The 22,077-nt window shown below is 36.5% G+C and overlaps 1 protein-coding gene and 2 long non-coding RNA genes across 6 annotated transcripts; 2 read left to right on the plus strand and 1 right to left on the minus strand.

Moving 5' to 3' along the window:
- Nucleotides 1-22,037, minus strand: LOC117226069 (vesicular glutamate transporter 2). Of its 3 annotated transcripts, none has more exons than XM_033480054.2 (12): nt 21,831-22,037; nt 13,255-13,338; nt 12,815-12,873; nt 11,652-11,866; nt 9,488-9,724; nt 9,182-9,266; nt 6,704-6,927; nt 6,125-6,274; nt 5,907-6,039; nt 5,339-5,494; nt 5,176-5,261; nt 1-5,005 (listed from the first exon to the last, which is right to left on the minus strand). In XM_033480054.2, exons 2-12 carry the CDS (start codon nt 13,269-13,271, stop codon nt 4,787-4,789), a joined length of 1,581 nt encoding a protein of 526 aa, XP_033335945.1. In that variant the 5' UTR covers nt 13,272-13,338; nt 21,831-22,037; the 3' UTR covers nt 1-4,786. The 3 variants fall into 3 exon arrangements, with proteins under 3 accessions (XP_033335945.1, XP_033335936.1, XP_076379189.1); XM_033480045.2 differs by lacking the exon at nt 21,831-22,037 and adding an exon at nt 18,291-18,513; XM_076523074.1 differs by lacking the exon at nt 21,831-22,037 and adding an exon at nt 13,756-13,776.
- LOC117226079 (uncharacterized) lies at nt 9,720-12,435 on the plus strand. Of its 2 annotated transcripts, XR_013033728.1 has the most exons (3): nt 9,720-10,083; nt 10,166-11,473; nt 11,605-12,435. It is a non-coding gene; the product is annotated as an uncharacterized LOC117226079 (long non-coding RNA). The 2 variants fall into 2 exon arrangements; XR_013033727.1 differs by having other exon boundaries at nt 10,166-12,435.
- On the plus strand, nt 18,834-19,654 carry LOC117226089 (uncharacterized). The gene is made up of 3 exons (XR_013033729.1): nt 18,834-19,078; nt 19,167-19,243; nt 19,343-19,654. It is a non-coding gene; the product is annotated as an uncharacterized LOC117226089 (long non-coding RNA).
- Nucleotides 22,038-22,077: the final 40 nt, after the last annotated feature.

Below are 22,077 nucleotides of genomic sequence, written 5' to 3' on the forward strand. Positions count from 1 at the left end.
TTAATAAAATTATATGTAATTGTTATTTTTCATTTACGTACATATATGTACATATATGTATATATATATAATATATGTCAGTATCAATAATTCTTCCCATGGAATTCATGGCGATAGATAGACTTATGTAGTTACACAATGGTGAAGTTTGCTTGAAAACCATTAATGGTCTGTCGTTATCTTCTTAATTTGTACATCGATAACGATCATCGAGACATAGGTCTACAGTGAGTGCCTTTTGGTGACTGGAGTGTGCCGATTTTTTCTATTATGATCGTTTTTTTAGTTAGAAATTCCAAATTCAGCCAGAAAAAAAGTACACATAGACAGTCATAGTTTTGAATGAGACTATTTGTTTGCTGAATCACATTGAATCTATCAAAAAATATCAAAGGAACACTGAACATTCTCGCTACGCGTACAATTCATATTTAGTTTGTACACATATCAGTGCGAGGAATTGATTCCACATCAATTTGTGTCATGGCATAACTTACATCATTCTCATTGTTCATCTTCTACAGGCTATTAAGTACTCATATGAAACTTAAAGTACTTATAAATAATGTGAGTAGCCTGCGGATCTTTGTAGAAACTTCTATTTTCATCGGTCATGTTACAAGTAATAAATGAGGAAATAATTTGTTTCGTATACTTTAATATTAATGTTCGTCAGAATAAACATTTTCTTATAATCAACAGAGTTACAAATGCTGTAATTCGTATAGATCCACAGACTAGCGATGAGCAAGAAGAACTATGTGTCTTATCCTGTCCAAACGGGAGTAGTACAAAAATAATTACAATTACGATCATGGCAAAGGATCGTCTCTTCGCTTTTAGTGTGTATGAACGTACGTGTCTCTGTATTTGTATATTACGAGTGGAATTACCTAATTGCAAAACAGAAACAGAATTACAGCTTCGTAGCAAACGAAATGCCTTCGTTTTCTTACTTAACAACTCTCAATGAACTGCCAGCGATCAGTGATTAATACTATAATCGAAGTAATGATGAGATAATGAGAACGTAAGTACTAAATAAACTAAGTGCGTTCGTCGCGCCCGAAACAGACTTCTGTGCTAGAAGATATAGAAAAATCATCAAGAACTGAGCCTAATATAAGGCACTAATTAGTTTAACCCTCTGTATTCTAGTTCAGTTTCAATGAGTGCGCTCTTGCTCAGGAATATAGAAATACACTATAAAATCGCTTAATTATTAATGATTTGGTTCTCAGTATTATAAAAAAATAACTAACAACTAAATTTCGAATTATTACCTGTTGTTTATTCCGGTTGCTATACTTTGTTACGTCATAGAACGCAGAGGGTTAATATAACATTTCTGTCTTTTTCTTTGTACATTATAATTTCCTCGTTCTATTGTTCGGTAATTGTACCGCAAGTACTTTTAATATGAAACTCTTAGAAACTTCTCTCTGTACATAGCATGTCCGTAAAGTATCATAAAATAATATGCTTTGTTCTACGATTCCAATACATAGAAGCTTCTTAACACTAGAACTACCAGACAGATCAAAATAAGTTGTTCCTATCTTTTCCTATTACAATTACTGAAATTATAAAAATGTTCTTGATAGTTCTAGCATTAAACTTACGGTGTCTGTTTTAAACGGAAAAATCAAGAACTACGAGAAGTCTCACGCTTATGCTGTCACAAAGTCCTATGGTCTGTTTTTCGAAAGATAGATCTAAGACTCACCAATAGTCGCGATAACCGCCCACCACTTTCCTGTTACTCATATATTACGAGTAGACCGCAGATTTATGGCACGTGTCAATTTGCAAAGCACAAGAAACTAGATGTATTAACAAAATTTGATTATCTACAGTTCAACATGAAAATAGAAATTAGTGTAAAGATCTGCAGGCCAGTTATGAATCTAAAGAAATACAGACAGGGTGGACCAAGGTCTTCTCTTTGAAGAAATAGATAATGAATTAAATAGAGAAGCACCCACGTTAATAACAACGTGAAGCATGAGTTCCCAAAGATGACCGCACCGACAGACATATTTTTTATCAAACAAGATGTAGTTATTCAGTCTCCTTGTGCCATATAAATTCTTTGAAAATTTTGTTACTACGAATTTAGGCTCAAGCAGTACAAGTATGAATCCGCTTTGGTAACAGATGCTTCAGTATTTTCACGAGATCTACGTTTCCTTATCTACTACGACCAGAATGAAATCGATTGGTTAATTAAGACTATCCTTGTTAACTTGTTTTATACTATTTCAATACATGCATGGACACGCCTTATTTGATGTCCGAAGGTATTGTCCTAATTATGCCAAATTTTTTATTTTCCCTTTTTTGCCACAAGATAAATATGATTTTAACACTTCATGTATCAAATAATCTAACATTACCAAACTGACCACATCAACTTACATTATCTAACTTCTTTTGGCAATGTTAACGAAAATTTACTGTACTCTGTACGTATGGCAGAACCGGTGATCCTTCAACCTAAGTAACCAGTCGATTTTCGATCGCTTACAACAATCGATGCAGCAGAGAGGTATTTGATCACAGAGAATATAAGCGAGCATCACGCTTGTTTCAAAATCATCTAAATCAACTTAATTAAATTACGCTGCGAGCATTTGTGCTTTCTCGAGAAACGCAAAAAGACGAAACTGAGGCGTAACACGCCATCCTCATCAAACTATGGTTCGAATATACAGGGTGTCCCAAAAATGTCTCGCATTACGGAAATGTGGGATAGCTGAGATCATTCTAATTAACTTTTTCCTTTGCGAAAATGCAATCTGCGGCTTTGTTTACGAATTATTAATGAAAAACACCGACCAATGAGACACAATGGCGCGAAACACAACGTGGTCAATCGATCGAGTGCCATGTGCTCCTACCACTGATTTTGACAGCTGAAGGGCTGTGCCGTGTTCAAATCAATGAACAAGTCACGGGGGGGGGGGGGGGGGGAGCATGAACTTTCGATATTTTTTTAAAAACGCTGTTCATCCGTATTTCAGAATGTCTGAAGAATATTTACTCATTTTTCGGACCCGAAATAATAAGTATGACAGCCGTTTTAATTTTCTAATGTGCATGACACCTCATGTGTATCATATGAAATTTTTAATGCAAGGTGAAGATTAACAAAGTTCGTAAATTTTAATTTAAATAATTCCGCGTCCGAACACAATTCAACGAGCGATTCGCAAAGCTAGTTTAATAAATAATCGTGTTAAAGGACATAAGAGATTTGTTTGATAGAGAAATATGAAGAATATTATCAATAAGAAACTCACCCATTTAGTTGCAAATCCACTACATGGTCGGAAATGTGTGCTGGAGAATAGTGCATTGACCTCGAACAATGTATGATGAACTGCACAGCTGATCTGTATCCGACGGCGACGAACAGAAGGATGTTTCCAGGCAGGCTATTCCAACGGTCACTTTTACTACATTATCACTAAACACTGATCACATATCAATAATATCTGCGGACGAACTTTCCTGGGTTAATATGTGTGGCCCTGAAAAGAGCTAATTTTTTAATGCTGCGCGTTCAAAGTTCGTATCGTTAACAACACGCACTGCGTACGAACTGCAGCAGATTGGCACGATGACCGACAATGTTTCATTTTCCTACGAGCGAGTTTCAACTGTTTCCCATCGGACGCGAACATTGTCGGCCATTCTGCAGTTCGACCCGAGCATTAATATGAAAAGGACGTCGCGAGAGAATTTTCTTAATTATTCTTGTACGATGCGATCAACTTGTTTACTCCAAGGATACTGCAAAGGGTTTAGGAGATCATTACGAAATGTATCAACGCGGTGCGTGTTGTTAACGGTGTGAACTTTGAACGCGTCGCATTAGAAAATCGGTTCTTTTCGGGGCCATACATATTAATCCAGGAAAGTTCGTCCGCAGATATTATTGATATGTGATCAGTGTTTAGTGATAATGTAGGATACCGATATGTCGGATACAGATCAGCTGTGCAGTTCATCATACATTGTTCGAGGTCAATGCACTATTCTCCAGCACACATTTCCGACCATGTAGTGGATTTACAACTAAATAGGTGAGTTTCTTATTGATAATATTCTTCATATTTCTCTATTAAACAAATCTCTTACGTCCTTTAACACGATTATTATTTATTAAATTAGCTTTGCGAATCGCTCGTTAATCTTCACCTTGTATTAAAAATTTCATATGGTACACATGAGGTGTCATGCACATCAGAAAATTAAAACGGCTGTCATACTTATTATTTCAGGTCTGAAAAATTAGTAAATATTCTTCAGACATTCTGAAATATGGATGAACAGCGTTTTTCTTAAGATTACCACTGCTACGTGGTACAGAGTCCCTCTTCAGCTGTCAAAATCAGTAGTAGGAGCACATGGCACTCGATCGATTGACCACGTTGTGTTTCGCGCCATTGTGTCTCATTGGTCAGTGTTTTTCATTAATAACTAGTAAACAAAGCCGCAGATTGCATTTTCGCAAAGGAAAAGTTACTTAGAATGATCTCAGTTACCCCACATTTCCGTAATGCGAGACATTTTTGGGACACCCTGTATATACCCTGACTGCTCTTCACTAATTCACTCTATCAAGGAATACGGAAATTATTTACACCACGCAGGAACATTTAAAAAAGATAAATTTTCCTCGTGTACACAGGCAGAATAAGTTTCCTCACGCGATACTTAGCGAGGGGCATTTCTAATTAGTGATCATCATAACTCATGTGTTTCTTGCGGCTGAATTGTGTTATGCTTCTTCGGCCAAGTTCGACTTCATGATTTTTCCATTCTTCCGGGAAATATCGTTCAAAGGCTCGAAATCTTCCTTATCAGACTGCGGATACTTGAGATCGGGATAGTTCCATGCCTGAATATCTGCAGTTCCGAAAACCTGATAGACGACATAAGTGCCACAGGCAACACACGCGCTCACGCCAAAAACTTGCCTCCAGGCATCAAGGGCTTGCTGTGGAGAGAATTATTTTGTAAGCCCTTTGCTGTATAAATATAAATTTCTACAAAATGTATATGCCATACCCAAAGCAATTTTTAAACCACCAATAAAAGACAAGGTATCACAAGTAAATTCTATCGAATATATGAATGCTACCAAAAATAAATAAAATAATTACTCACGCTTTTCTGAGTAAGTAGTCCAGCTACAATAGGAGATAGGAAACTAGCTGACATGTGAATTGTCTGCGCAAATGCCAATATCGGACCTACAAAGATATAATGGAACATGAAACAAAAATTTCAGAGAAGATACTTAAAAGATATATAAATTGTGTTTACTTGCCAGCAAAGTTTGGCGCGATATCAACGATGCTTGCCATCGCTCCTGCGTAGGCAGCAGTGATAAGGCTGACAGCTATGAACCATACCACTAAAACGAGAATGATATCACAACCCAGATAACCGATCAATACCAATAATATTCCAGGAACCACTTGAGCTAAAAACGAAAAATATTTTATTACTCGACATCATCATCACAAAGTGAGATAAATATTTCATGTGAATGTAACATGTATCAAGGAGACGATATTTTTAAGTGATAAAGTCGATACATACATCAAGTACTTTAAAAAATGAATTAATCGATGTTACTTGGAATAGTAATAATTTGTCCGCACATTGACAATTTATTATATGTAAGAGTAGCCAAATTTAGACCAATGCTTTAATTGAAAAAGGAAAATACTTACAACATTATTAATAGTACATGACTATGAACAACGTATTGGAAAAGGAAAATGTTCGTTACAAATATTATTGTAAATCAGATTCAATTCAAACGTCAGTCTATATTTGGCTACCCTCTCCTATCAAAATTTTGACTTTGAGAAGAGACTGAGAATGCTTACCGGCAGCGGTGAACACCTTGCGGATGTTTGTCAGCGAGAGAATCTGTCGTGTGACTAGAACATCAGCTACATAGCAGAATGCTACAGAACTGAAGTAGCTGCAGATAAAGGGTAAACCAGACAAAACCCCGTTCTGGAAAAAGGGAAACATGTGCGTAAGAATAATACAGAAACGTATATAAAATTTGAAAAATTTTAGTTTATAATAATACACGTACTGCTTGGATACTGAACCCTAGGACTGTTTTCATGTACATTGGTCCAGAAATGATGAAAACATAGTGTACCCATATCCTACCGAATGTAGTGATTCCAATTGACCAGGCTGCCCACGATGTTAAGATATGCTTCCACGGAACTGGCATACTCTGTAACAAAATATAAAAGTCAACAGCTAAATTGTACACTGTTTACTTTTATGATTCAAGATTAAATAGGGAAGCCATTGTGATGATTCAAATCTTAGATAATGTTCAATGATCTGTTAATGATATATTAATAATTATTTACTTAAAATGTACTTAGTATTAAAAGTTATAATAATTTTATAGAACGAATCAAAAATATTGGGAAGCAATAAAATGGCGGAATCTTCAATGAAATGTATTGATTTTGAAATGAAAATTTGCTTGTTTCTGAAGTCTCAACATTCACATTTTGTAAATATTTTTTTTTATTGCAAGTTCGGAAAGCTATCTAAATAAAAGGATGAAAGATTTTTTCTATTAGTTTCATACTTTTGGGATACATTTTTAAGGATATTTCAGTGCACAAAACAATTACAATCTGAACGGTACCTCCTGAGTCCTGTGGACTTGGTTTCCAACGCTTTCTTGAATATACCGTAGCTCCTGCTGCGATATTCTTGGATGATCGGCGGGACTGTCGAAAGCAAAGAAGTACCAGAAAAGGCACCAGATGATGCCAACGGTGCCAGTTGTATAGAAAACCAATCTCCAGCCAAAGTGAGCGATGATGAATCCGCACAGTGGATAGGTAATCCCGATGCCGAAGCTGAACCCTGAATATAGATAATCTAGACGTTAGGAGTGGCTCACCCCACGACCCGGAAGGAAGCTGAAACATGATGCTTGTCGAATGGCTTCGCTTTGGCTCGTGTACGATTCATTCTTGTCGATGATCGCTCTTCAGCGGTGGCGCTATATTTCACCCTGTAAAGCGATTCAAGTAGAGACTTAGTACGAGAGGATGATGATGAATGCACGGCGAGGTAGCTATAGTACGACAATGAAACTTCTATACCTGAAAATATATCAAGAGTGAGTAAACTCTTCAATCACAGTTACCAAAATAGCTACATAGTGAATTTTGATCAAATCATATAGAATACAATTTTTAACTATTACTGTTTTTGCTAAATTTTTAATATTTTTGCTCATTGGATCTGTTCTGTTAGCTTCTTTTGTGAAAGAAGAGACCTGATGTGAGTATTCATCCTAATATAGTTAATTCAAAATAGTACAATTTTATGTATTTTGAGTATCTTCTTTCACAAAACAGGCCACAGTTCAGATCTGACTTAATTACGTAAGCATATGTGAGTACTGGTCTTCTGCATGAATTTTAAAGTATACTGCTTTCGCATTCAGCCTTGATTATTAACATGGTACAGCGTTTCATGGTGAGTTGCGTGAACATTCATTCTTTTGTCGGCACGTCAGTTGGTGCAATGAAACAGAGTATTCGAACATGATCAAAGAAATGCCCGGAGAGTTTTATGAATTCAAGTTGTCAATCTTGTTTTTTATTGAAGTTAGCAAAGGAATGTTCCAGTTTACATATACCAAGGCTAGCCCGATATGTTTATGACGCATAGAAACGGAAAAATGGAGACATAATAGGGACAGTATACTCGTAATATATACAGTAGAATTCCATTTGTTCGAACAAAATTTTTAGACATTTCCTGATTAACTAATCTGCCAAGCGTTATTCCTTAAGAAAATTGATTGAAGTTATCAAAAGTTTCTAACATAGATTTATTTGATCTATTTGTCAAGCTATCGTTATTTCCGCAAATACATTTCTAAATTCGATGACTTGTGACATTATTATGTTTGTGTGAACAGACAAAACTGAATTAGACGAACTTCTATTATATGGGCAGTTCAGCGAAATCTTCTCAAAAAGCCATTGTTGGAATGCAGCCTACTTTACAGTTAATGACAAGTAAATAACCAAATTGTTTACAGATTAGATACAAATCCGAAAAGTCATAAAGACTCTATGATTTTGTCTCTTATCTGAACCACTTAGGTTGAAATAACTTTATTCCATTATAAAATAACCATGACAGTTATGTACTTTGATTCACGAGACCCAGTCATGATATTGAAGTTATTATCAATTACCATAAAAATGTAATGTGGTGATAATTTCCACACATCAATAGGATCGCATAAATGGAATTCTACAATAACAGTAAAAGTTGTCGTTGTTCGATCGCGTAGTATGTATGTTCCAAGAAAGTTTGAGTGAGAAGGATGATTGGATAATGCGCGTAATTCTTTGGAAAAGAAAATAGAGAATAACGAGCACGGATTTCTCGTAGAACGATCGACACCGGGGCACATACAAAAGAATGATGAAAAATGACAAGTATTACAAAACGTGTTCCTCGAGCCCGGCTGATTCTACCAGCTGGAAGTATACTCGGCCTTTCTCATGCTGTTGAGCGGTTGCTGTTGAGTATACCCCTCGGTCCGGCGAATGCAACCACGTGGAGCTTGAATGAATCAGAAACAAAGTGAAATGTCCGTCGAAATGAGACCGTGTTATCTCGTATTTGATCGACAAACATGATCTTGTGGTCTCGAACCGTGAATTTTGACTGAAAAACAAAGCATTTTCTCATTCGAACTTCCGTTTCCCGTTTCTGAAAGAAGCGTGCCATTAGTATTCCACACAAATAACCCAGTTTCGTTTATCTTTCGTTTGTTTTTGTTTCTTTTTCTGTCTATTGTTTTCAAGAGGAGACGCTATAGTCTGGTACACGCTACTGATTCATTCCCGGTTCGGTCTCGATTCGGTCTCGGTCCAATTCGACATTGATTCACCGTTTTGTATTATTGTGTACGATACTTGTACGGCAGTGCGAACGCGATAGAATTTTGCTGGACCGAGACCGAAACGAGGCTGGACTGGACACGAACCAATAGTGTGGCTCGGGCCTAAAAAGAAAACGGACGTATCGAAGTTTCACTGTAACAGGTAAGAGAAGAAAACAATCGATGTGTTACCAAGAGGCGATTTACCTTGGAAGGAAGACATGAAACGAGAACGTTCCACAGGCGGGATCCAATGTCCAACGACGGCATACATTGCGGGCCATGTGAGTCCCTGAACATACCAATTACCATTATTTCAGACAATGCAGTTAATCGCGTTTTAAATTAATCAATTTTAGAACGTCAATCGTTTCGTCGATCAGTACAGAATTTATTACAGAATTTTAAGCACAAAGAATAAACCACTACAGATTATCAGGTTGAATCTTTCAAATTCTCTGCTACCAATTGATGAACACAGTTTACATTTCTTTCCAAGTCCGAGATACTTACACTTGCGACGCCCTGTATACTCCTGAGAGCAATTATGAAGCCATAATGGATCCCCGCCGCGGTCGGCAAAAGCAAACTGCAGATCGCCGTAATTAGCTGGGACCCGCCGAAAACTGTTTTAGTGCCGAAGTACTGTGCGAGCACACCGCCAACCACTTGGGACAGTATGTAACACCAGTAGAACGAGCCACTGATGACGGATTGTATGGTCGGGCTCCATTCGAATTCCCCTTGTTCCTGTCCAACAATTAAACAATGAGATATTTGCACGAACTAGTTCACCAACGGACAGTTTAGCATTTGCGAATCTGATTGCTAAGATTTTTAATTTTGTCATTCAGAGTGTTTCCTACAGCCATTGACTATTCGAAACTATTAGATACCGACAAAAAAGAACGATTGGTTCAGTCTTGAGAAAAGTTATCGCCTATCAGCAACATTCGCTGAATGATCAAGAAAAGTGGTCGATCGCAACTATTGGAAATCAAAATCGCTTCGTCGAACCCGTAACAATCATCCCACAAACGTACAACGGCTGTAGAGACAGTGACGAAATATTGCAGCTGATGCTTTCTGTTAAATAAACCAAGATTTACGTAAGGGCTTGTAAACTGGATAGTGTCATCATCCGGACGCCCGTAGCGTAATCGGTCGCTCTAATCGCTTTATCAATTTCAGCACTGCCATTTATCGAGTCGCGGAGGCGGCAATTATAGAGTTTCCGCCGTCGCTAAGAATCTACGGTATAAGATCACGACGATAATTATACACGTGGCGTTACGTGAACGGATTTTTTAATATCTTGACTGTAGGCTTTGAAACAAGGGTACCAGCGTGTAACATTATCCTCACGATCAATAATGAAGAGCAGAGTCTCCTTGACCAATGTGGTTTCGAAGGAACTGATCAAGGCGCTTCTTCTCAGTTTCTATTTCTCACCAATTTAACTAAAGAATTAGAAGGCAATAAACAAGTGGTAGGTAGACTGCTCATGTATTATATTTGTAACGTCCGCGTCTCTACAAATAGACACATGCCTCAGTTCTAATCCTTTTTTATACGTGTATTATAAGTGAACTTTTGAAATATTTTCCTTATATTTAAAGATCTTCTCCATCAAACGATTATAAAAAATGAGATCGAAAAAATAGTATTTTATCTAGGAAGAGTTCGTTTATATCCAAAAATATATAAGAAAACTCATAAAATTCGTTCGAACGTTTTACCGTATTGCACTTATGAAATTTCCGCTATAATGAGGTATCTTGAATCAAACACAAAGTTATTTTATTTCTTGCAAATAATAGTGTCAATAGTGCTAAATTTAATCATTTCCGAGGATTTCTAAAAGCTAGACTATACAATAAGGAAATCACAATTAAGACTTCCAAATATATAAATACATAAATTGCGAATGATTACATAAGCCTTCAGCCACAAATGTTTTTCATTTCAACAACACTATAGTATTACACTGGTGGAATGCATAAGCTTTTGTTTACTCCGATTTTTGTAAAATATAACACAAATTATCTTTTGCATACAGATTCAAGTCTACTTAAAACAATAATTAGTACGTACCACATCCGTGTAAAAAGAAATCGTTCATTTAAATCGTTTATAAATCAGATTAAACCAGTTGACAATCTCACAAGAAAGAAATATCTACTCTCGTTAAAAAGTAATTTGCATAAAAGTACCTTCCATATTTCATTTGTAGAATCGGGTCTAGGAAATGTCGCCTGTTCTGAGGAACATTTCACATAATTTCGCGGTAGCTAATAGCTGCGTTGCACAGTAGTTGAATCGCGGAAAGAAGTGAATGTTTTTATAATTCTGTGCACACACTTTTTCATTACAGTTTCATACACATAAGATCGCAATCAACAAAATTTTTCTATAAATTCTCAATAATTCTAAGTATATGAAAATTAAGAATCCACAAACGTGCAATTTTGAGTAATACACGTACAAATAAATACAGCTGTAAGTATTCGAGACCGCCATAAAATATAAAATTTTGCTATTTGATAAATGAAAATAAAGCTAATAAAAATACTAATTATTATATGTATGATGTTAACAACGTTTGTTTGAAACATTCTTTTATGCAACAGATAAATCGATATACACAAATGATTCAGCCTACGTAGAAAATGCATACCTTATCCCAGGAGAGCGTATCGTTGTTTGTAAAGGATGCATTTGGTGTTGTGTAGCAATACTGAGAATCGACTGTGACTATGGTGTCGTTAGATATGGTCGATGGTTGCTTGACCATCGCCACCATGGCGATGTTTATGTCGTTTCTCATCATGAAAGAGACAGTGAATCCTGAGAATGACAGCATATATAGCACCACTCGCGCTGGGATCATGTCTGAAAATGCGGATACAGTCTACAGGGTGTCCCAAAAATGTCTCGCAATCCGAGAATAGGAGGTTCCTGAGGTAATTTGAAGTAAGTTTGTCCTTGGCGAAAATGCTTTGTTTACGAGTTATTAACGAAAAAGAGTGACCAATCAGAGGTGAGATATGCTGGCGCAAGGCGGCCGAGCCAATGAGCGGAACTGGGCTTCGTGCGCTCATTGGCTCGACCGCCAGAGCTCGCCTCTCATTGGTCAGTGTTTTTCGTTAATAATTCATAAACGAAGCCACGGGTTGCATTTTCGCTAAGGAAGAAGTTACTTTAAATGATCCCAGGAACTTCTCATTTCCGGTTTGCGAGACATTTTTGGGACACTCTGTATGTAACATGAAATCCAGTTCACGTTAAGCTCAAATCTACTTGTACACTACCGTCCATAAATATTAATACACTTTACACGCTGTACATAAAATGTCAATTGTATAAATGTTCCAATCAAATGATTTGTATCTACGTGAGGATAATAAAAATATAATTTGTATCAGTGAGGAGACACCTCATCGACATGTTCAGCGAACTTATATTTATAGTTTTATTACTCGTATTTTTCCTCGTTATCTACAATTTCTTGTACTTCCTTTGCAGCAATATCAATTCTTGTAGCAGTTGAAAAATTACTTTTAAAATAACTGCATCAGAGACTTGTTCCTTAATAAATTCATATTACAATCATAGTAGAATATAAGTAACAAATATGGAAGTAATAATGACTGTTTTTGCAGTTTGCCTGAATACTTCATGTTCTAAACAGACATCGAAAGATCGTTTTCATTAAACCGTTGTTAAGATCGTTTTAAATTTTAAACCGATCATTTTAAAAGATAGTTATACTCAAAATCAGATTAATAAAAATACATCTACACATTTTCTATACAACTTATAGTTAAAAAAATCCTTTACCTCTCAGTTTTCGCAGGCTGCATGTTGGACGTGTCTTACATATGGTATGTTCTTCGTATCTGCATAAGAGATACAATTGATATTTTCACATAAACCAATGAATTAGTTGTAATAGAAAGAAAATATGGTACATAAACTTGTATCTATTTCTTTTTTTTCTCAAAAATGTTACACTATTATAGGGTAAGTAAATTATGATTTACTAAAAGATTGAATAAAAGACAAACTTTACTTTTGACACTCGCAGTATTCTCTAGAAGAAATATCCAATTATCTTTACAATTTATTACTACAATTTATTATGTTCTTTTTCATGTTGTCTTCATTTGCCCTATATTTGCATGAACATCCATAGTTTACTTATCTACATGTTATTTCAATAAAGGCTCATGAAATGAAGCCATTTTATATTTTTTTATCAATGGCAGCCTGTCCCTTACCTCCCTGTATCCGCCATCTTGCTGATCGGTCGGTGCCTGAACGGACTTCCTTGTACGATAAATAATCAGGGATCACCTGGGATTCTGAAACATGGCCAATAAAAACGCAGATATGAATAAGTTTTCGAAGCAGTGATATATAACAATTTCGACCGTGACTCGCGCAATTATAAATTGCCTGTTAATTTACGGAAGCGGTATAATCGATGCGGAAAAATTAAGCGATCGTAAATCTTTATACCGATAATGGAAATTAATGGGACTGTTAAGCGACAGTTAAATTGCCTCGACGATTTAGCTATTAACCGTAGCCTATCACTGTCATTAGAATCATTAGACGAGATTACCACTGCAATAGCAGTTGAGCAAAAAATGCGGATTGCAAGATCGATGCAATGCAAGGCTTATTCCCCTACAAGTTGTAAATTGACCGCGGTATCGCAATTCGACGCTACAAATTTCAGCAAGAGAACTGCCGGTATTTTTATTTATGTAACCTACTCGAGACGATCTCATGATCTTATGGTCCCATCGGCGGCGGCTAGATATTCTCACACAAGCACAGCTTGTCTGGACGCTGGTGACCCTAATTAAGCGCTTGTTTCTCATTCCAACACTTGTAAACAACAATTAAATAATGTCAGCGTTAGTCATATCGCGATACTCGTTTATTAGAACGGGCGAACGTAACTCAGAATGATTGCGTACGTTCACAATTATACGATAATTATGTACAATCATAAGCAATAATTCGTTATTTTGACGTTACGCGAGTTTTATAAAATATGATACAACATAACAGATCGTCGATTAAAACGAATCGGTATAAAGAAGTTTGAATTAACTTTTTCCATTATAATTCTGATCATTCAACGTCTTACATATGCAAATAATGTACTATTATATGTAATTATTAATTCGTTACATTTTTATACAAAATTGATTTGATTAACACATAAAATACTCTTACTTCTCCACTTAAATGATCTAATTCGTTTGAATATTCGAAATTGTTTAAATAATTGTGAACAGCAAGAGAACTCTTCTATAAAAATAGCAAAATGAAGAAGGCAAAAATCTGTGTTGCAAGACGAATATTGTTAATACCGTGCCAGTTAGTATCTCGCTTCAAAAATAAAAAGTTCGACGAAATACTCATTGAAAAATTACGTATTCGATGTCAGAAGTTCTCATTCGTTCGATCAAGCAAATTAATTAAATACAGCGAATTTTACGGAACTTTAATTGTACCGATTCAAATGCTCTTTGCATGAAGGCATGGGGGAAGACCGCGCGCCTTTATTAGAACTTTCGGATCGATGATACCGCAAAAATGAAATATCCAGTATTTAATAACGTGTGGACTACTTTGTGGGGTGCAATGAAATTCCGACACGGAACTCATATACGCGGCATTCGATGAACGCGTTTGAAAATTCATCAGCTGGCGAAGGTCGCAACACCAATTACGTGAATAACCGGAAGAAAGTGGCATTGAATAAACCTTCGTCATTTTCTTTTTTGCACAATAAATCATGACTTTTTCTTTCTTGGATTGTATTGTAGTTTCCATGATGCGAGGACAGGTGTCGTTCAAACATACCACAGTAAACGAATTGATGCTAAGCGAAATACATTTTCAATATTAAAAGTGAAACATAGAAGTATCAACGAATATTGTTGCATTTTCGTATTAGCACTTGCACTGCCAAATCAATAAAAATTGTTTCCTCATTCTTTCTTTACTGTTATTGAAATTATTAAAATGTTACAACGAGCAATTTTTTAATAAATTTCTTTATTCAAGCATACAAAGCTGAGTGAATCTAATATTGTCAATGTTATAAAAAAAAATACACGTTAATCGCGTTTAGGGCTCATTAAGATAAAGAATTGAAAGAAACACGATATATTTCTTAGGTATAACTAAATAGAAAGCTGTTTCCACTTTATCTTCTTCGGTAACGAAATATACATGTTAATGCGATAGTGTAAATCATCGTGTCATTAAAATATCATCGACGACAGTAAATTACGACACAGCACATTTTTCTGCTAACGGCGTGTAATTCATGATTAATGTCTATTCATTCGCATTGGGAACATCACTCTAATGTATGCGATTGAAATCGTTCACTTTCTTTAGATGATTATAATAATTATAACTTCTTTTCGCTATTTAACCCTTCTATGGGCAACCAAGCAAATAAGTGATTCAGATTAAAGCTTCAGTATTTAATATACTTGGTATAAACCTTTACTCTAAAGCGATTAATTGATTTTGCGGTACTTTTAGAAGACACCAGAAATTTGCAAAGGTTCAAAGCAGTATTACATATTTACGCTCACATGATGAAAGTGATTAATTTGTTAAAACACACGAAGTTTATCAGCTAACTTGTATTTTGAACTCAAATACTTAAGTTTCTCAATGATTGTGTTACATTAAAAAGACGTTTTGACATATTCTTTTATGCGACAAACTCATGCGATATTATTGCTTTGTTGATCGACGATCAATATTGTTACCGTAAAATTCTTAGTTGCGAATCGTAGATTTTTAAAAGACATCGTGCATGACTACTGGCCGATAAGTAATTTATTTAAGAAATATGAAACACATTGTTCGCAAACTTATGTTAAAATCGTTGCAACTTTTCATGACGTCTTTTTCCTGTCTGAATCGATAATGACCAGTCACGTGGCTGGATGACACAGCTCTATTGTCCACTCCGGCCTTTCCCGCGATTCGTATCCATATTGTGTAACCGGACCTTGTCGATAGTAATTCCTCGTTAGACATATATCTGACACGCGGATAGACAGAAATTCGTAATATGATTGGTGTACGTATTGTATCCGATAAACGAATCGATCGAACACCGTACACGATTAATCGAACAGTGAATAAAAGAGAATTACTTCGTATCATGTAATCTATGTGACGGATTTTTACATGGATTATGAGTACTCTAATTTAATTTTTGAAGCGACAGTCAAAAATGGAAGACAGAATTATTTATCCGGTTCTAAAAATAAATTTTTACTCTCGATTTTATGGAATTTTTTATGCTGCAGAATTGGATGTCAAAGTGTTACTAAGATATTGTTTATTACTATAATTTCGCTTAATAAAATAAGAATTAAATATGAAAGAATTCTAAGAAGACCAATGATGATAAAGTAAATATTGCTTAGAACTGTTAATACCACTATTACATAAAATTAAGAAATATTTGTTCAGGCATCCCCTCCCGCCCCGTTTACACGTAAACTTTTCGAGAATCCGTTGATCGATATATTATCATAACTGTCGGATTTAATATGTCCATGGGAGATTCGCGAATACACATGCACTTGCGTAACCAATTCCGGGTACAAGGCAAAACTGAATCGTGTGGGCAGTGGCTACAAACGACCAACAATGACACCGAGAGAAAATGTCACGTTCCTCTGGGTAAACAGCAACTGAAACACGTTTGTAAACACTTGTACGGCGATGGCGCTGCTTCGATTTCAAAGACGATACCGATAAACGAACGAGCATATCTGAACACGATAAGGCGTAACACCTAGAGTGCTAGATAAAAATATGTATAAGCACTTTGCATATTTCTATGTAGCATGTACATCCTAACCATCTACAAACAGTGTATACAAAATCTATACAAAAATACAACGCTGCAGTTGTAGGAAAAGTTATCAAAATAAACTGATTTTAGTTGGACAAAAATACAAGACAATAATACAAAATTTGCACTTCAAATAGTTCATTATAGTTCACTAAAGTTTTTAAATTGTGTTCCACCCGCATAAACATTTCTAATTAAATCACTCCAAACTTTTTTAATTATATTTAAGTCGGATGAGCAGACTATTCTAAAACTTTAATTTGCTTTGAAACAAAAAAACTATCTTTACAGCTTTCATGAATAGCGGCGTTATCCTGTTGTGAGACTAAAATAAACGTTCCAGCCATTAGGTACATCTAAATTAAACTTTCTTTATCGTTAAAAAATATTTTTTTCTACTCTTTCGTTCAATGTACATGTTCAAGAGTAAACTTCCACCGTGTTGCTTCATAAACCTTAGTTAACACGTTCCGTGCCGAGCTTTTTTTACTCGAATCTTCACACTTTGATATTTTACTAAAACTTGATGTATTACGTGCAATTATTAATTCTCGTACACATAACAACGTAACAAAAACTTATCAACGCCCATTCTTGCGGTGGAAATTGATTCTTCGGTTCTAAATTTCTTGTAAACAATTTGTTCAGTTCACTAAGTAAACATGCAAGCGTGTACCATCGATGGTACACGTGGCACGGAACGTGTTAAATAAGACCGTTGCTTCAATTTCTTGCATTTAATGTTCTCGCTCCTTTGTGGAATACGACACACGTTCCTTAACTTTCTCTGTATACCAGTTTTTTCGACAATTTGTCTCGCCGTTTCCCTTACAGTTCGATGCAACACGTAAAATTGCACTCTTATCACATTCTGTTATGGCACGAGGTTTTCTTGCCTTTTGACTTTTTCAGCACATTATAATAGTTTAATAATTTAACTATTTTGGTGATACTAAAGTTCTCAGACCGTATTATTATTCGATCAATCTCACTTTTGTCCAAACCTATCTAAGGGATAGTTGAAAACTTATTTTTTCGCAGTCGAAATACTAACACGTTCTGTAAGAGTGATAAATAAACCAAGTGTCCTATACTTCTGTCCAATCAAAATCGATTTATGTTAACATTTTTTCCTGCAACTCTAGCGTTGTATTTCGATCGAACTTAAAGTTTTGTACACACAGCCTAGAAATTGCATATCACATATAGGATAAATGAAATACATATCTTTTCTTTCAAATACAAGTTATATAGAAATATGTAAGGATGTCTTATATTTTTGTCCTGTACATATCATATCGATACGAAATATTTAATAATAATATAGAAAAATGAACTGACGAAATATTTCACGTCACGCGAGAATAAACGATATCCAAAGCCAACGAAATAGCGGTTACTTACAGGAGACCACGTGGCAAGCTGTCCGACTCAAGTTCAGTGCGTTCCGATCGATTTCCAGTCAACAGTAGCAATGTTTACATCACCACGTGTCCAAGAGGCGTTATCATGAGCACTACCGAACTTCTACAAGAGCGCGAAACCGACTGAGTCAGCGACATCCGTGCGTGCCCTTTTATATTCAGCGGTCAACTCGTGACATCCACATTCGAGTCAACAGACAGACAGCCAACCGATTGTGTCGACTCAACACCGAATTGTCAAGATAGGAAGTAAGATAGTCGAAGTAAAGAGAACTTCGAAGGAGGAGTCGTGTCCGGCTCGTGTCGAAGCCTGAACGCTGAATGAGCGCCGGCAGGATAAAGAAGGGGCGAGACGTTATCGCGAACGTTGGAGAACAACCACACTGAAAAGGTGACGGGACCACGCGAGGCATCGACTATCTTTCAGGCCCCACCACCGTCATTCTTCAATTCGTCGTGTAAGTACAAAGGCGGCAGGGTTCGCCGTGGATCGAAGAAACGTGACCGAGAAATTGGTATGTCTCCTGGTGACAATTTGCGTGGATCACGTCACCGGCAATAGATACCGATCGACGATTTCCGCGGAGACTTTTGATTGTGTCAATGCGATTGCCGCGTCATATGACTCTGTAACTATAAACGATGGAAAAAGCATGACATCGGATAATCGATGTTAATAGGAGCCCGGTGACCGAACAGAGTTCGCAGCATGATTTACATGGTTGCAGTGATAATCGTACGCCTACAGATTGGTTATCATGTGATTAGGTAATACTGGATCCATGGACTACTAAAAGCGACTATTTTACTTTACTTTATAAAGATAATAATAATATATGTATTCGGACTTTTTTAGCAGCTAGGTAGAGTTACCTTGTATCAATTACATTCTAAACTATAACCCCCATATTAGTCATATATACTACAGACGAGGTAATTGTAATTATTTTTGCTGAAAAATGCAAACAAATTTTATGCACAATTAAGTGGAACGTTTGAATTCATTTGGAATTGATATTTTCTCTTTGACAGGGCAACATGTCTGCATTGAGCCGATAACTGATGCTTTCGTTTGATCTCGATCGATTTCATGATCGATTTCGTGCATGATAATTTTCAATACTCGAAAATTTTGCTATAGCAACAACTGGTGTTGGTCAGTGATTTAATATTTCTTTCGCTGAACAAATATAAGCTACTCAACAAAATGAGAGAAACTCTAATTTATGACCGAAAAATTATTCAATTTCGACCTCCTGCAACCTCGTGTAAACACAACTTACAATGCTCTGCTTGTACTCACTACGTAGATCAATTTTTACGATTAAATTTGTACATATTTTATTCATTGCGCTGTTTTCACTTTTTTCAGCAAATTCTTCCGATATTAATCTAAACTGTCTGATATTTGTTTGTTTTAAATTTATAAAAAAAATCAATCAGAACAGCGTTGTTTGAAAAAGCACTGTAGTTTTATGATTCTATTATAAATCATTGCAAGCAAAACGACAGTAATATCACATGTTTTATTTCTGTAGACTAAGGTAACTCATTCTAATGTTAATTGTTGTCGGCTTCGCGTCACACTCCGTTTAATTCCGTTCCATGTTTTATGGATTCAACGTGCATTTGTGCCCGTGAAATTGCAAGGTCGCACCATTCTACTTGGCGGGTCGATTTTTGCAGTTCGATCGACGCAGCGATATATTATACATAGCTCGCGTTATCGTTCGCTGAATTGACGATTACCGAGGTTAATAACCAGCTTTTTTACAGACGTTTCGCTGTCGAAAGATAATAACGTCTTCACTAATGTTTTTATTCTAAAATCCAGATCTAACGCCAAGGTTACGTAATAAATACGTAACCTCGGCGATTTTGACGATTAACAAGAATCTCGTTATTTAGTAAAAAACTGAACCATGTAGTTATTTACACAGTTCATGCCTATTCAAACGATAGAAATTTTTAACTTCAATCCGTGTTTGCGGTAAGGAAAACCTTATCGATTTGAATGACCATCAAATGTGTTATCAAATTTATCATGATTAACAACTTTTTCTGGTACGTGTTAGTGTCGCACGAGTCTTGGGAATATGCGGAAAAATATTTGTAAGGCTGTGCGTAGAAATACAATACTACATAAATTACTATATTTATAAAATATATGTATACTATAAGATATAGAGTATCGTACCTAGCTCAGAATTAACTTAGATTTTCGTGGTATCATTAGTTACCTTTTCCTCGATTTAGGCAATATTATCATCAGATTTCAAAATCTTTTCATCGGCCACAGCACGAATAGTCAGATCAGAGATAACCCTGATCTACTAATTCATGGTAACCTGAGAACCGAGTTAGATTTTGATAAAGCAATTACAAGAATAAAGAAAAAATATGAAGAATGTCGACTTTAGCAATAATAAAAAGTCGCCGATATCGGCGAGGTATCGTCCTGTTCTGCATAGTTATCGGAAATTGTGCAAACTATGAAACGATGACTTGATACAACCTGTGTACCCATGGAAGCAATTCGTTATCCAACCTGTCAAAATTTAATTTTATAGTCGGCACGATTGTCTTCGAAAAAATTATCGTGCAGGCCAGCGTGAAATCGCGCATAAGATAAATCCTCGCGATGTTAAAGGTCCCGCTGATTCATCAACTCCTTGACTTCCGATGAAAATCGATCTCCATTTGCCTACACTCGAAGATCTCGCAAAAAATTCTTCATTAATTAACTTCTCATTGTACCACTCTTTATGCCTGAATTCTATCGCTTTCAAGGGCAAACTGTATTCCAGATTTCGAGAAAATTATTCCATTGATTCCGCGGATCACAGAGACCAACCATACTGGTTTCCTCCCCTATAGACACTTAGACTGTTACTGTAGGTCCCTGTACAATCCATAATTCCACAAACTTGGAAATAAATATACCCAACTTGAAACAATGATAAATTAAACAGAGTAACACGCTAGTACGATTGTCATCAAACTTACAGAAAAAATATCTCGCCTGTGGAAATTCACAGTTTCGATCGCCTATGAACATACTAATATCCGCAGTGTAGTAACGTGCCAGCGTTGCAAAAAAATCCATGCAAAGATGCATTACATAAAAATCGCGAGAATCCGTGGAATCTCATTTCTTATGGTCAGAATGATTTAAATAGGAACACTACACCCAGATATCTGCGCATACCGGGGATCGTGATAATGGACGTCGCTGATATCAACATGCCGGTCTCGCACATTTTCTCGTGACCAATGTTATCGGTTTTCGTTGAAAGTCGCCGTGATCGACACATTCCAACGATAGCGCGTTGAACAACAAGCGATTGAAACCGAGTCGAAGAACCGTCGTGATCCTAACCTCAATGGGTAAACGCTTCCCGTCGCGGAGTTGAGGTTATGTCCAGTCAGGACTAACTTCGCGGATCGTATGTCGTATGTACCACGTGGCCATGGCCAGTGGCCTTCGACCTGCGGCAGAGTGACGGGGACGGTAACTCACCTTCGTCTCGTCTTCACGACCGACGGAGACCTTCAAAATTTCGACGAGTCGCTCCCGAGCTGGCATTTTCTTGGACGCACGTCCGCTGATGGTTTACGCACCCGAGCTCATCGTTTCACGACAGTACGGACCACTCGCAAGAACAGATTCAATTGACACACGGGGATACGGACACAGGAAACGCAGAAACGCACCACGCACAGGGTCACTTTCGTTACATACGAGCGCGCTCTGCTCCAGCGTTTCG

The sequence above is a fragment of the Megalopta genalis genome, chromosome 6 (genome assembly GCF_051020955.1).
Source record: "Megalopta genalis isolate 19385.01 chromosome 6, iyMegGena1_principal, whole genome shotgun sequence".
Taxonomy (NCBI): domain Eukaryota; kingdom Metazoa; phylum Arthropoda; class Insecta; order Hymenoptera; family Halictidae; genus Megalopta; species Megalopta genalis.

Excerpts from the sequence above, each read along its gene's own strand:
- LOC117226069 (XM_033480054.2), bottom strand. Across the intron at positions 11,867-12,814 it reads CAGCCTGCGAAAACTGAGAG|ACATGATCCCAGCGCGAGTG; the intron begins GTAAAGGATTTT and ends CCGCATTTTCAG. Across the intron at positions 5,006-5,175 it reads GACTACTTACTCAGAAAAGC|CAAGCCCTTGATGCCTGGAG; the intron begins GTGAGTAATTAT and ends TTCTCTCCACAG.